Below are 16,387 nucleotides of genomic sequence, written 5' to 3'. Positions count from 1 at the left end.
TTTGTGATGTGTCATAAAGATTTAGCTGGACTCTCTCCAAGGCCACTTCTTGGCACTGAGAACCAGAACTGAAAAACATTGCATCACAGGATTTGCTAGGGAGCTGAACAGAATCCTACTGCCTTTAGAGCTGCTCTTGACATAGCATGGTGCTAAAAGCCAAGTGGGTATTTCTAAGGTTACCATACAACTCCATGTACACTAGGACAGTTTGGGACAGTTCAGGCTTTTCAACTCTCATCGCAATGCATTCTAGTACTTTTTACCTGTCTCATGTACCTTTCACAGCAGGACTACATTTACCACAATGCACTGGGGTGTGAGTTGAAAAGCCTGAACTGTCCCAAACTGTTCTAGTGTATGTGGAGTGAAATGGTAACCCTGGGTGTTGCAGACCAGGTACCAGATTAGCCCTTAAAGCTTGTTAATGTGTAGCCGCTCACCTTTAACCCCCTCTGGAAGGTGGAGATGGAAAGCAGCGCCAGGTCTTGCTGTTCCTCTGCATACCGGACCAGGTACACATACACCAGCTTCTTCACCTGTCCAAAAAGAGAAGGCCAGTCACATTTGTACCGTGCATTCCAAAATTCAGTGCTTAGACAGGACTGTAAGAGATCATATATCGTCAATGTCAAACTTAATGGGGTCTATTCAATCAAACAGTGTACGCAGTAGTACAGAGGAGTCATCTATTCGGGTGATGATATCATGTTTTTAAAAGCTATTGGAAAGCACACCAAGCTGATCAAAAGGATACCAAGCTGGCTGTCCTGCTCAAAGGCTGGGCAGACTGTCCAGGGATTCTTGTGCGTTCAATAGTGCAGACTACAGGAACAGAAAGTCAGTGTGACGTTAAAGAACTCACACATTCAGACATCCGGAGTAGCGCTGAGAAAGTTTAGAGTTTTAGCCTGAAATTTTTAGGCCCAAAGATGGTGCTTTTACTGGCAATACAAAAATATTAACATTTGCTATTTAAAAAACACTGTATTTATAGCGAATTTCTGTAAATGTAAAATGGTGAAATGTCAGGCTACTCTCAGATATGTAGTTCACAGCACACAGCTTTTCAGGAAGTTTGGTGTAGAAACGTCTTGCATCTCCCAGTTTATAATGCACAGATGTTATTCTTGATGTGAAATATTAAATTAATCTTTTAAATTTGACAGCAGATAGTATGTTTTTTTTTTAATGATACAACAAAAAATAGGATTTTTGTGAACACTGGTGGTGTTTTTTCTTGAAAATCAGATTGCTCTAGCAATCTATAAATGCAAAAGTGCATTTATAAAAACTATTATGATATTGTGCATTAATAAGAGGGGCTATTTTGTACTTGTATTTACTCATCTTCTATGGGTCTGCAAGCAACTTAAAGCACTCTTTCTTTCACAAAGGGCAACATATACAAAGGTAAATACATTTGTATTCATGTTTATTTTTTTGTAACTTTACCAAAGTAATTTTTTGTGCATTGCATTTAAATCACCTAATTTTAAATGCATTTGCTTGAAGTGTATTAAATAAAATGTCTTACAATGTGAATGTCTGTGGCAGAGTGTCCCGCCCATATTTATTATTATTTGTATTTGTTTGCGGCGCGGATAAAAGCGCTGCGTCTTTTGTTATTGTTTTTTATATTTATATTTAAAAACCCTGTGAGGATGCATGACTGATCAGCTACTGATTATTTAACTAGCTGACAGTCATGCATCCTTACCAAACGCGTGCAGACTGTGGCCGAGGGGTAATAGCCAGTTAACAGCCAGTTAACCCCTTGGCCAGAGTGTAAGAACCTGCAGCTGTCTGTGCTACGGGGTTGGGTGCAGAGAGGAGGTACGGGGAGATAGAGAGGAGACAGAAATTAACAATTGCTAAAACGTGCTGGATTAGTCAGCACGACACTTACTTGTTTGCCTGTCTGATTTGTTTGGCCCTTGTGCCCTTTTGTTTTGTTGTTTTGTTAAAATCATTTGTTTTGTTTATTTGATTTATTAAATACGCTGACCGCCGATGCGTTCAGCTTCAACCGCCCATCCATTGTTTTGGTTTCAGTTACTTCCTGGTCCGTGACGTCACCACACCTCACCACTGCGAGCCAGCCTGCCACATATGGTGTCCTGCGTGGGACAAACAACGCCTCCAGGAGCCGGACCAGGAAAGAAAAGAAAACGTTTTTTTTTTTTTTTTTTTTTTTTCCCGAATAAGTGTTTTTGTGTTTGGAGAAAAAAAAAAAGGATAAAGTGGATGTCTACATGGGGAGGTGGCATGAGCATCAGAGGGAGTTGAAGGGAGGAGGGGCTACGTGGTGCCTCGCCTTCCTGGAGTATGGGCACCTCCCTGAGGTGTGCCCATATGAAGACCCCCTCTTTGTGCAGGCCTTTGATCGAGGTGAGGTGGAGACTACGGATGAGTCGCCGCAGGTGGATCAAGAAACCTGCCTCACCTGCCTCAAAGGGGAGGAGTGGTGCTTTGCCGTCGGCAAGGTCGGGCACAAACCACCTGACCAACCCCCTCCATGGCAGGAGGTGGAACTGCTGGTCCCGAAGAAGGGAAGGAGGGTCGGTGCCAAGAAGGCGAAGAAACAGGCTACAGCGCCCAGAAGGGGGGAGCACGAGCATCCAGCGCCCGGAAGGGGGGAGCGCGAGCATCCAGCACCCGGAGGGGGGAGCCCGTGCATCCAGCGCCCGGAGGGGGGGGAGCGCGTGCATCCAGCGCCCAGAAGGGGGGAGCGCGTGCATCCAGCGCCCAGAAGGGGGGAGCGCGTGCTCCCAGCGTCCGGAGGGGGGGGGAGCGCGTGCATCCAGCGCCCGGAGGGGGGGGAGCGCGTGCATCCAGCGCCCGGAGGGGGGGAGCGCGTGCATCCAGCGCCCAGAAGGGGGGAGCGCGTGCTTCCAGCGTCCGGAGGGGGGAGCCCGTGCATCCAGCGCCCGGAGGGGGGGAGCGCGTGCATCCAGCGCCCAGAAGGGGGGAGCGCGTGCATCCAGCGCCCAGAAGGGGGGAGCGCGTGCTCCCAGCGTCCGGAGGGGGGGGGAGCGCGTGCATCCAGCGCCCGGAGGGGGGGAGCGCGTGCATCCAGCGCCCGGAGGGGGGGAGCGCGTGCATCCAGCGCCCAGAAGGGGGGGAGCGCGTGCTTCCAGCGTCCGGAGGGGGGGAGCGCGTGCATCCAGCGCCCAGAAGGGGGGAGCGCGTGCTTCCAGCGTCCGGAGGGGGGGAGCGCGTGCATCCAGCGCCCAGAAGGGGGGAGCGCGTGCTTCCAGCGTCCGGAGGGGGGGGAGCGCGTGCATCCAGCGCCCAGAAGGGGGGAGCGCGTGCTTCCAGCGTCCGGAGGGGGGGAGCGCGTGCATCCAGCACCCGGAGGGGGGGAGCCCGTGCATCCAGCACCCGGAGGGGGGAGCCCGTGCATCCAGCGTCCGGAGGGGGGGAGCGCGTGCATCCAGCACCCGGAGGGGGGGAGCGCGTGCATCCAGCGCCCAGAAGGGGGGAGCCCGTGCATCCAGCACCCGGAGGGGGGAGCCCGTGCATCCAGCGTCCGGAGGGGGGGAGCCCGTGCATCCAGCACCCGGAGGGGGGAGCCCGTGCATCCAGCACCCGGAGGGGGGGAGCGCGTGCATCCAGCGCCCAGAAGGGGGGAGCGCGTGCTTCCAGCATCCGGAGGGGGGGAGTGCGTGCATCCAGCGCCCGGAGGGGGGGAGCGCGTGCATCCAGTGCCCAGAAGGGGGGAGCCCGTGCTTCCAGCGCCCGGAGGGGGGGAGCGCGTGCTTCCAGCGTCCGGAGGGGGGGGAGCGCGTGCATCCAGCACCTGGAGGGGGGGGGGTGCGCGTGCTTCCAGCACCCGGAGGGGGGGAGCGCGTGCTTCCAGCAACCGGAGGGGGGGAGCGCGTGCATCTAGCGCCCGGAGGGGGGGAGCGCGTGCTTCCAGCGTCCGAAGGGGGGGAGCGCGTGCTTCCAGCATCCGGAGGGGGGGAGCGCGTGCATCCAGTGCCCAGAAGGGGGGAGCCCGTGCTTCCAGCGCCCAGAAGGGGGGAGCGCGTGCATCCAGCGCCCGGAGGGGGGGAGCCCGTGCTTCCAGCGTCCGGAGGGGGGGAGCGCGTGCATCCAACACCCGGAGGGGGGGAGCGCGTGCTTCCAGCGTCCGGAGGGGGGTAGCGCGTGCATCCAGCGCCCGGAGGGGGGGGAGCGCGTGCTTCCAGCGTCCGGAGGGGGGGAGCGCGTGCTTCCAGCGTCCGGAGGGGGGGGAGCGCGTGCATCCAGCGCCTGGAGGGGGGGGAGCGCGTGCTTCCAGCACCCGGAGGGGGGGAGCGCGTGCATCCAGCGCCCCGGAGGGGGGGAGCGCGTGCTTCCAGCGTCCGGAGGGGGGGAGCGCGTGCTTCCAGCGTCCGGAGGGGGGGAGCCTGTGCTTCCAGCGTCCGGAGGGGGGGAGCGCGTGCTTCCAGCGCCCGGAGGGTGGGAGCGCGTGCATCCAGCGCCCGGAGGGGGGGAGCCCGTGCTTCCAGCACCCATGAAGGTAGAGCCCGAGCGTCAAGAGCCCAAGAGAGGGAAGCTCAAGAGTGGACGCTGGGATGGCTACCTTCGCCTGGTCGAGGCCTCAAGTTGGTGCCCTTCCTGCGGGAAGGAGGGTCACTCCGTCGTCAACTGTCCCCGTCCTGGAGAGAAGGAGGAGGGACGACCGAAGGGCAGCTGGGAAGCATACCTCAGCGCACTTGAGGCCATGAACTGGTGCACTGCCTGTGGGGAATGGGGCCACTTTGTGGTCAACTGCCCCATTCTCCAGGAAGAGGAGGAGAAGGAGAAGCACCGGTTCCCTGCAACAGGAGGAGACTACACGCTGTCCCCACCTCCACCGCTTCCACCAGCAGGAGCAGAGCAGCGGGAGCTGCCTCTGCCTTCACCACTTCCACCACCAGGAGCAGAGCAGCAGGAGCTGCCTCTGTCTCTGCCACCTCCATCTCCACTTCCACCAGCGGAGGGTGAATGCCTGCTGGTTCTGCCTCAACTCAATTTTGTATTTAATCATATCCTGCTGTAACTATCACTATTTAATCATATCCTGATGTAACTATCACTATTATCTGCTGTATTATTGAATTGTGTTTTGTCACACTTGTACTTTGCTTGAACAAAAGTTATTGTATTTCTTGCTCTTATTGTATTACTTGTATTGTAACACTTGAAATGTATTTGCTTACGATTGTAAGTCGCCCTGGATAAGGGCGTCTGCTAAGAAATAAATAATAACTGCCGTGGGAGGACTGCTTGCCCCTCCCACCTCCACCAGCAGAGGGTGAATTCCTGCTGGTTCCGCCTCAACCGCCGTGGGAGGACTGCTTGCCGCTCCCAGCTCCACCAGCAGAGGGTGAATGCCTGCTGGTTCCGCCTCAGCCGCCGTGGAAGGACTGCTTGCCCCTCCCACCTCCACCAGCAGAGGGTGAATACCTGCTCGTTCCACATCCACCGTCATGGGAAGGACTGCTCCTGCCCTGCCTCGCACCGCCCAAGGATGCCTGCTTCGCACCGCCCAAGGATGCCTGCTTCGCACCGTCCAAGGATGCCTGCTTCGCACCCCCCAAGGATGCCTGCTTCGCATCGCCTGGGGCTGCCTGTTGCTCCGCATCGCCTGGGGCTGCCTGTTTCTCCGCATCGCCTGGGGCTGCCTGTTTCTCCGCATCGCCTGGGGCTGCCTGTTGCTCCGCATCGCCTGGGGCTGCCTGTTGCTCCGCATCACCTGGAGAGCCACCAGTTACAGGGAACGAGGGAGAAGTGGAGCTCCTGCTGCCGCCTCCATGGCCAGGGGCTCCCCTCAGGGTCCGCTGCTGCTGCTGCTGCCGTCGCCTCCCGAGGGTCCGCTGCTGCTGCCGTCGCCTCCCGAGGGTCCGGTGCTGCTGCCGTCGCCTCCCGAAGGTCCGCTGCTGCTGCCGTCGCCTGCCGAGGGTCCGGTGCTGCTGCCGTCGCCTCCCGAGGGTCCGGTGCTGCTGCCGTCGCCTCCCAAGGGTCCGGTGCTGCTGCCGTCGCCTCCCGAAGGTCCGCTGCTGCTGCCGTCGCCTCCCGAGGGTCCTGTTTTGCCTTGGGGTCGCTACCAGTCCTGCCATGCAGCAGGAAATACTGTGGCTGGAGCCCCATGAAGGGGAGCTGCCGGTCACGGAAAAGGGGGGGGCAGGTCTGGAGACCACCCCCAAAATTTTTCTGGCCAGAGGAGCCGGCCTGTGCGTGGTCCACTGAGAAGCTACAGTTGTTGGGGTGGGAGGAGGACATCCCGCCGTGGCCACCTCCGGAGACATCTTGCTTCCTCTGTTCCTGGGCTGGGACTGCTAGCCGGGACTTTAGGGAATAAGGGGGGGAGGTGGCCGAAAAGGCCATGTGTGCTGCGCACAAGGGGGGGCATGTGTGGCGGAGTGTCCCGCCCATATTTATTATTATTTGTATTTGTTTGCGGCGCGGATAAAAGCGCTGCGTCTTTTGTTACTGTTTTTTATATTTATATTTAAAAACCCCGTGAGGATGCATGACTGATCAGCTACTGATTATTTAACTAGCTGACAGTCATGCATCCTTACCAAACGCGTGCAGACTGTGGCCGAGGGGTAATAAGATGATTAACAGCCAGTTAACCCCTCGGCCAGAGTATAAGAACCTGCAGCTGTCCGTGCTGCGGGGTTGGGTGCAGAGAGGAGGTACGGGGAGATAGAGAGGAGACAGAAATTAACAATTGCTAAAACGTGCTGGATTAGTCAGCACGACACTTACTTGTTTGTCTGTCTGATTCGTTTGGCCCTCGTGCCCTTTTGTTTTGTTGTTTTGTTAAAATCATTTGTTTTGTTTATTTGATTTATTAAATACGCTGACCGCCGATGCGTTCAGCTTCACCCGCCCATCCATTGTTTTGGTTTCAGTTACTTCCTGGTCCGTGACGTCACCACACCTCACCACTGCGAGCCATCCTGCCACAATGCCCAACTGTGAATATCGTTTTTATTTTCTGTTCATAGTTATATTCTGTGGAGGCTGTGTGGTCCAGTGGTTAAAGAAAAGGTTTGGAACCAGGAGGTTCCTGGCTTTAAATAAGTGGTTAAAATAATTCTCTAGATGTGGAGAAAGTAGCTAACGTGTATTCTTAAATTCCCGTTACTGTGCAGCACAGTCTGTGCTCTTGAATTAAATAAAGACAGACACGTGTAAACGCTACCTGAAAATGAGAAGGATCTCTGCTTCCATCCGGACCTATCCCGGCTTAAGTCTGGGTTGTAAATGTAAATGAGGCTTAGAGGTGTAATAATTATTATGTGTTACAAAACCACAGTACCCAGACAAGTTTTAAACACCTTGACCCCCCCTCTAGAATTAATTCCGCGGACGCCCATGACTGATGACACGGTTGAATATCACGGAAAGGTACTGAGAGCTGTGTAGACGGGTCTCCCTTATCTGGAGTAACTGTGGTGATTTGACTATGAAAATAAATGTTCTCTGTGAATACACTCCTGTGAATTAAACAAGTTTAGGGTCTACAAAGTATTGGGTAGTAACAAATTACATGTAACACATTACTGATTACATTTTTCAGTAACTTGTAACTGTAACTGTACCACGTCTACGGCAGATCTGTGCAAATATGAACATTAAAATGACAGTGGAGGGTTGAGTCAATGACTGAGATATTGACACTTTACCCACCTCAATGTTTTTACAGGCCACATTCTTGACAACTGCTGGAAACAGGTCTGAAGCATTCTTTCCTCTGGCAATCATCTAAGAAACAAAGATATGAAAATATTAATAAGAGAAACACGTTCATAAATGGAGCAAAACTAAAAAAAAAACGAGGCATCCCCTGTCACCTTATTAGTGTATATGTTGTGCATTGGTCTCGGTAGGCTGTAGGAACAGTACTGGAAGCTGCTCCAGCACTGAGTGCTACATATATGCTGTTGGGAGTATTTGCTGAAAGTAAGACAGAGCTCTGAAACTAGAGAACCTGCATAACTGTCTGTACCTGGACCAGGGGAAGCTGTGTCTCCTGTTTAAAAGAGATTGAAGAGCTGAACTTCAGTCCTTTGTTGCTGTCTACCTGACCAATGTCTTACCTGTTACACCAGGATTTCAGGCAAATGTGATTCTTGTTACTGCTGTTGTTTTCCTGTGCGTTTGAAGTGCTTGGACCAGGTTTATTTATGTGTTGTTTGTTTATTTTCAGTGCCTAAGACAGGGAAACTTGTCATGTTACTGGGTTGCCCCCTGTGCCAATGGCACAGAACCCAGACATGCCATATACTGGCAACAATACAAGCTGGAACAGTTTGCAATAAACTGAAAAAAAACACTTCATTTTACTGTCAGTAAGCAGACGTCGTTAGAACAGAGATTCTGTTTACAGTGAGGGAGTAAATGTTATTTGTATCATAAGTCCGCTTCAGAAAGCAAATTGAAAGTTTTGTCTGTAATATGAAGTAATATAAAAAAAGTATACAATTCTTTGTATCAACTAGAAATCTTTTTCAATGATAGTCAAATGTTTGTCAAAGAATAGAGCTGTGGTCAAAAGTTTAGCATCACCCTATAGAATTAACACATTTTGCTTCATAAAGTTTAATGAAACCTGGGGAATAATGTTACGTTAACATATTGAATTACATACCGCTTTGCAGTTTTCCATATACTTAATGAAAAACTGCCAAAAACTGAAAAAGGTGACATTTCAAAATCTAACATGAAATACAGCACTACTATTATGGCTTCCGGTAGACTTTTGGAGTTTCTTTTAACATGATATTAATGTCTCAATCCTAAAATTCTAGGTGATGCAAAACCTTTGCCTATAGCTGTACGTTTCTTTTAGTATTACAACATATACCATCATTAAATCATATTTGCGTGTGCATGAAAGCAAAATCACACTATTCTGGGAATTCATCCTATTCAATAAACATCAATTGGAGAACATTCTTTGGGAATAAAGTCACAAAAAGAAGAAAAATGTAGTGGTGTAAAAAATACTCTTTATAGTAGAGTTATTAAAAAAAAGATAAATAGAAACTAGGTTTGTGTATCGCAGTGTGATTTGGATACTTTAAGACCCAACTTGAAAAAGCTCTGAGATCTTCTAATAGGAACCAGACGACCTTTGATGGGCTGAATGGCCACCTCTCGTTTGTATATTTGCTTAGAACACATCAATGTGATCTGGCAACAAATTCAATCAGCTAAAAAGGAGAGGAAGGAGCTCCATGTGACATTCCTGGATTTGGCTAATGCATATGGTTCAGTGCCACATGAATTACTTTGGGCAGCATTTGATTTTTTCAGTGTACCGATGACAATAACAAATTTAGTGAAAGCCTATTTTGGAGATTTGCAATTCAGCACTACATGGCAATGCCTAGAGGTTGGAATAATGGCAGGATGCACCATTTCTCCACTGGCTTTTACCATGGCAATGGAAGTAATCATTAGGGCATCAAAATGGGTAGTAGGAGGAGAGCGCTTGGCTTCTGGAATGCGACTACCACCAATTCGAGCATACATGGATGACATGACAACCATGACTACAACAGTAGCCTGCTCTAATCGATTATTGGGCAAATTAACCAATAACATTGAATGGGCACAAATGCAATTCAAGCCCACTAAATCAAGGAGCATCTCTATAATTAAAGGCAAAGTAGTAGATAAAACATTCTTTATTAATGGTGAGGCAATACCAACAGTGTCTGAGAAGCCAGTGAAGAGTCTTGGGAGATGGTACGACGGGGATCTAAAGGACACAGTTTGTGTGGGAGAAGTTAGACAACAAGCAGTGGAAGGGTTGAAGAGCATAGACAGCTGCGCTCTACCAGGTAAACTAAAACTCTGGTGCTTTCAGTTTGGTCTACTGCCGAGGTTGCTGTGGCCACTGACTGTGTACAAGGTTTCTTTGACAACAGTAGAGAAGCTGGAAGCTTTAATCAGTTCATACATCAGGAAATGGTTGGGAGTTCCACGCTGCCTCAGCAGAGTGGGACTTTATGGTAAAGGAATACTGCAGCTACCAGTCTCTGCTCTAACCGAGGAGTTTAAGTGCGCCAAGGTCAGACTGGAAATGACATTAGTAGTCACGCGATAAATGCGTAAGGGAGGCAGCACCTGTGTTGAAAACTGGAAGAAAGTGGGCGGCAAAGAAAGCTGTGGAAGATGCAAAGGCTGCCCTTCGAATTGGTGATATCATGGGGCAAGTTCAGCATGGAAGAGGGGGTCTTGGTTTCAGTTCAGCTCCTCCTACATGGCACAAGGCAGCCCCAGCTCAAAGGAGGAAGCTGGTGGTCAACGAGGTGCAAAAGCAGGAGGAGAGGATGAGGTGTATAAAAGCCATTTCCCAGGCCAAGCAGGGAGAATGGATGAGATGGGAGAGTGTGGAACAACGCAAGACTGGCTGGCAATACCTATGGTCAATGGAACAGAGCAGGATCAGTTTCCTCATCAGGTCAACATATGATGTTCTCCCATCACCACAGAACCTAAACCTCTGGGTAGGAGAGGATCCCTCATGTCCTTTGTGTTCATCACTTGCAACATTAAGGCACATTTTGACAGGATGTAAGGTGGCTCTTAGCCAAGGACGGTTTACTTGGCGCCATGACCAGGTGCTGCGATGTTTGGCCTTAGCATTGGAAGACAAGCGTAACATGACCAATAAGTTGTAACCTGTTCCATCAAAACATTACACACAAAAGACAACATTCCTCCGCCCAGGAGAGCAACCACCAAGAAAAGGTGTTAAAACCAATCCTCGCCCAGGACAACTGGAAGCTGCTAGAGACTGGAAAATGCTGGCAGATGTTGGTCAACGGCTTATTTTTCCACCTGAGATTGCCACCACTAACCTTCGACCAGATATTGTCTTGTGGTCTGGATCAGCACGCCTTGTTCACCTGGTAGAGTTAACAGTGCCATGGGAGGATGCTGTAGATGAGGCGTATGAGAGGAAGAAACTGCGGTATGCTCAACTAGCCACTGAAGTGGAACAGCGAGGATGGAGAGTCCGGGTTTACCCAGTGGAAGTGGGTTGTCGAGGATTTGTGGCACACTCTACAACCCGGTTTCTCAGAGACGTCGGATTCAGTGGCCAAGAGTTGCGTCGCACAGTGAAGAACTTATCTGAAGCAGCAGAGAGGAGCAGCAACTGGCTGTGGTTGAGACGGAAAGATTCTGGCTGGGGATCTCAGCAGAATGACTAATCAATGCTGATATTAATAGGAGTGTGACAATAACCAAAGTGATATATTATCAGGACCCTGTCTCCATTGACTCCTAGGGGCAGCAGTGTGGAGTAGTGGTTAGGGCTCTGGACTCCGGATGGTCGTGGGTTCAATTCCAGGCAGGGGGACACTGCTGCTGTACCCTTGAGCAAGGTACTTTACCTAGATTGCTCCAGTAAAAAAACCCAACTGTATAAATGGGAAATTGTATGTAAAAATAATGTGATATCTTGTAACAATTTTAAGTCACCCTGGATAAGGGCGTCTACTAAGAAATAAATTATAATAATAATATTATGTCCTTGGCAGGTCGTTTCAATATGGTGATAATAATCAGAAGGTGACATTAACTGAAGTGATATTAAATAGGTGTGTTTGTATGAGATGGTAGTACTGTATCTGAAATAAAATATCATTCTTTATACTATAGCGACATGATACTGTATAACACTGGTTTTCGGGTAACACTTAATTTACATAACATAATTCCTTGTTTTATTCCTCTGGCTTCAATTCTCTTTGTCTTTGACGTGTAATAAATATACACTTTTCTGGTTTCTGAAGCCCACTAACAATAATAATAACTATTCAATGTCCACACACTAGCCATACCTGTCCTGGAGAAACAGCTTTGTCTTGGGTAATATTGATGTATGGCTGGGTGTGGTAGCCATAGCGATTGAAGTTGCAAAATGAAGTCCACGCTGGTTTAGTGCTCCGGTTTCTATCGCTCATTGGTTTACAAATGGAAAATGAATCAGGTTCTCCAGTTTTTTTTTGTCATCAATAATTTAGCACTTCATTCAGCCCTTCCATGCTGACACTGACACCACTTATGAATATTTAACACCTGCCTGCGCATTCTCTTTCACTTACATCTGTTCTATTAAAGCTGCAACTGTGGTTAGGAAAAAAAAAAACCTTCCCATAGCAACTGGGTTTCAAGGCCAAGCTTCGGGGAACGCCAAAGAGACTGAAAGCGAGACTCTCGTCAATGTTATAGCACTAAGATATACACAAGATTCACACATTGACTGGCTGTGGCATCCTGGGCAAGTATTTTTTTTATTTATTTATTTATTTTATTTTTTTATTTTGTGTTTCCAATTATAATTTCCACCCCGATTTTCTCCAAATTTGGAATGCCCAATCGCTTTTCTCCTCACCGCACGAATTCCCCACGTGGTTCAGCAGACCCAAAGATTCAGCGGGCGTCCTCCGATTCCACGACCAAGCCAGCTTCCTTTTACACCCAGGAACTCTAGAGTGGATGTCAGTGAGCTACCGACCTCTGGAGGACAAAGGCCAGCCCTGCAGGTGTCCGCTCTGAGCTTACTGGGCGCCTGGGCAGCAGGGTTCGCTGCAGAGCGATGAGGAGAAACAGTCCCTGCCGGTTTTAACTCCCTAACCCACAGGAGCGCCCAGCGAAGACCGGCCTACTTCACACAGTCAGGACGTGAACCTGCACTGTACGACTCACCCTGCGCACCACACGGCTGCGCTTCTGCCAGGTGAGCCACTCGGGGACCTCTCCTGGGCAAGCATCTGGACTATTTTTGAAAAAAGTAAATTAAACATTGTGAGAACCAACTTTGAAGGATCATTTACTTTACCGTTTATAATTTACTGAACATTTACACAGGCTTCAGTACAATAAGGACACATTGCTTCCTATATGGACACAGTGCAATGCTCATATCCTTCCCTATCTAACTTCCTCACAATAAACAAGCTTCCCCACCTAGCTTTTTGCTGGTAAGCATGACAAATAATAATCTAAGCAGCAATGACAGAAAACCACAGAGATCACAAATTACATGATATTAAACATCTAAGAAAAAAAATATTAGGAAAACACAAATGATATAAAACATGCCTTAAGATTTTTACTTTTTACATCGCACCCTGAAATACAAATATCTGATTCCACTCTAACCTACTCAAACTGGGATTGGGTAAGAGGGAAAGTGCTAGCAAAACAGCAAAGCTACAGTAAACTACCAAGTCTCAAAAAAACACTCAACAAACATGAAATATGGGTTCAAATGGCAGTCTAATGATAGATACACACATGCATGGCTTATCTATTGACTGTTTATCAACATGTAACTAAACTTCAGCAAATGGTTACTTGTATATTAATTAAATCTGTATTTATGCCACTCATATTTCATATTTGAAAGTATCTGTAGAGGATACTGACTCATCGTTCGAGGTATATGGTTTTTATTTGCCTTCCCAGTAAGACACGAGCCCCGTAGGGAAGAGCGGTTTATGTAAGGACATCCTCCTAAGGATTAATCCTCATATTATCCAACTCATGTTATACCAGTGAAGTGAAATAACAAAAAGGTATCCCACACTATATGCTTGGGATATTAAAACAGATGAAGACCTAAATATCATTGCCAGTGATCTGTTTTAGAGAAGTACAAAATGTAAGTGAAACAAAATGCTCCGTTAATGAAGCTGCTGAGTATCACACTAGGATTATAAACACAAGGGGATTTTGAGAACTTTACTATAAACCAGGGGTGTCCAAAGTTGGCTCTTCCACTCCTGGTCTTTGTTCCAACCCTGTTCTAAATTGTTTAATTGAACCAATTAAACCTCCATCCAGACCCTGAAGTAGTTCATTTGACCCGTTAAGCTTGTAGTGGAATGGCCCTCCAGGGCCTTGAGGGGAGATTCTTTTTTTAATCTATTTCTATTTTGACAGACAATAACAAATTATTGGTGGTTGGTTAAAGGACTAAAAGCCAACAGATCCTGGGTTTGAATTCTTACTCATGCCCTGACTGGCTTGACATGCTAGGCAAGTACTTTGACCCCCTGTTCTTGTCTTTCCAGAAGAAATTATACAAAGCCTAGAGACTCCAGTGGAGATTCTCCAGGCCAGCCATTCTGGATTAAATGTGAATCTTCCTGGCTGGGGAATTAAAACCAGTTACAGCACAGTTACAAATCAAACTGACTGTCTAGTTCATCATCTCTTAGATCTATCCCAGCTAATGCTATTGGGCCAGTCTTATATATCCACATACAAATGGGAGAAACATGCATTATTTGTGAGCCTTATGCTAGAATAAGTACTAAACAAGGTGGATGGCAAACTAAGCACTAGATAGATCAATATAGTGTTTTTATATAGATCCCCGCTCATGAACATGAATAAGTAACAATCAATAAAAAAATTCATAAAGCATAATAAGGTTATTATTTTTCATGACGCATGCATTCTGTTTCTAACCATTTTTCTGCTAAAAGTGTTACAGAACCCCCTGCAGTGTTTACAAGAAACACATTACTTTATATTTTTCAACACAATCCCAATTGCTTTGATATTTTCTTCACACATCACATAAATAATGACCGTGGAGAGAGAGTGGCGACTTTCTAAGCTGCATGGAAACCTGGCCAATGCTGGCACGCTGATTGAAATGAGTGGTGTATTGTGGGAACAGAAAACCAGCATTGTTGCAAAAAGGAGCTCGATCTGCATACACTGCGATCCCTCGAAGACATATTTTTATTTATTTAACGTAATGTAATAAAAAAATGATAGCGCTAAAGTCTACCGGAAGCCATAATAGTATTTCATGTCAGATTTCTAAATATCACAATTGTCAGTTTTTCATTAAGTATATGGAAAACTACAAAGCGGTATGTAATTCAATATGTTAACATAACATTATTCAGCAGGTGTCATTCGACTTTATGAAGCAAAATGTGTTAAATCTACAGAGTGATGCAAAACTTTTGACCATAGCTCCATTCTTTGACAAACATTTGACTATCATTTTTTATATTACTTCATATACCGACATAACTTTCAACTTGCTTTCTGAAGTGGAATTGTGATAACAATTCCAATATTTCCCTCACTGTAAACCGAATCTCCATTCTAACGATTACTGCTTACTGACAGTAAAAAATAAATAAATAAATAAATAAAAAAGTACTATTTATTAGCACAAATATTCTGCAAGGGAAACAATTACAATTTTAAAACAGTAGTAAATAGCTGAGAATCCAGTCCATACACTATGCAGATGTAAATGAAAGCTACCTGTCACACAGAGGGCTGCAATATAATACAAATAGTTACTATAGTTACTGTTCTAGCTGCAGACACAGTGTCTAAAACCCTTCTGTGTTTTGTCTGTGCCGATTGTCACATATCATTAAACTTTGTTTTGTTATTTGCTTTTCATATTATGGTAGTGATTCTTTATCTTGTTTTTTTTTTATTAAAACACATTAAAAGAAAAAGGGACGGTGCATGAAGCCTAGCTGCACACAACACACAGCGTGTCATGTCCTTCCAAAGCATACATCATGACGCCCACTTCAGTATCAGCCAAAACTTAACCACACATTCGACACGAGGCAACAGCAAGAACAGGGCTGCTCTTTGGGGGTACTAAAGGTGTTAAAGCTAATTGAGAGTCCTCTCGTATACCAAGGTGCTCTATAACACTGTACAATTAATAATACAACTGCTCTGTCAGTACCATACGTCCCCACCACGGCTGTAAAGCAATATTGGAGCTATCAGTGTGATGAGGACCATGACAACAGTATGTACAGAATAGAAGAGAATAAGAACAGATATATGCAAAACTGTAAATGTGACATATAGACGATGGATGGATCTGATACTCTCAGGACCACATGAGCGCTGTACAGTCATACTGTGGTTGGATTTGAATGAAAGCAGAACAGCTTGAATATTCACTCTGTATCATTGAATACACAAATGCAATGCTCTCAACATTGTTGTATAAATGCTATATTCAATTAAGGGAGTGGGATTATATTATTATGAGTGATTTATATGATCATCACAAATTGAAAATATTACTCAAATTACGTGGCAAAAAGGGCTTATAACTTTTAAACGTTCAGGTGTGAAAGTGATCTCTTATAGGTTCACAAAACGAGGGGAGAAAGCGCTTGGTTTCTTTTTGTGAAGCCTGTGAAGATTCCATTTACATCGTGTCATCCTGAGCAATGGTGTCTCCAGAACAGCAAAAAAAAAAGTATTGCTTCCCATTAAAAAAAATGCTTCTCCTAATATGAATACCTCAATTAAATAATATCCGTGCAGTGAGATATTACACGTTTTTTTTTTTTAAAACAATTGCATTTTGTCCAAT

The 16,387-nt window shown here is 47.1% G+C and overlaps 1 protein-coding gene across 10 annotated transcripts in view; it reads right to left on the bottom strand.

Moving 5' to 3' along the window:
- LOC117428540 (AP-3 complex subunit beta-2-like) overlaps positions 1 to 16,387 on the bottom strand; it is a 69,142-nt gene that overhangs the window by 28,496 nt on the left and 24,259 nt on the right. For all 10 annotated transcript variants that reach the window (XM_058994935.1, XM_058994937.1, XM_058994934.1 and 7 more), the window contains exons 3-4: positions 7,672 to 7,746; positions 444 to 539 (exon numbers count right to left, since the gene is read on the bottom strand). In XM_058994935.1, the coding sequence (XP_058850918.1) occupies positions 444 to 539; positions 7,672 to 7,746 (171 nt within the window). The remainder of the gene's footprint in view (positions 1 to 443; positions 540 to 7,671; positions 7,747 to 16,387) is intronic.

The sequence above is a fragment of the Acipenser ruthenus genome, chromosome 21 (genome assembly GCF_902713425.1).
Source record: "Acipenser ruthenus chromosome 21, fAciRut3.2 maternal haplotype, whole genome shotgun sequence".
In the NCBI taxonomy this organism is placed as follows: Eukaryota; Metazoa; Chordata; class Actinopteri; order Acipenseriformes; family Acipenseridae; genus Acipenser; species Acipenser ruthenus.
This window is presented reverse-complemented; position numbering and strand designations above follow the sequence as displayed.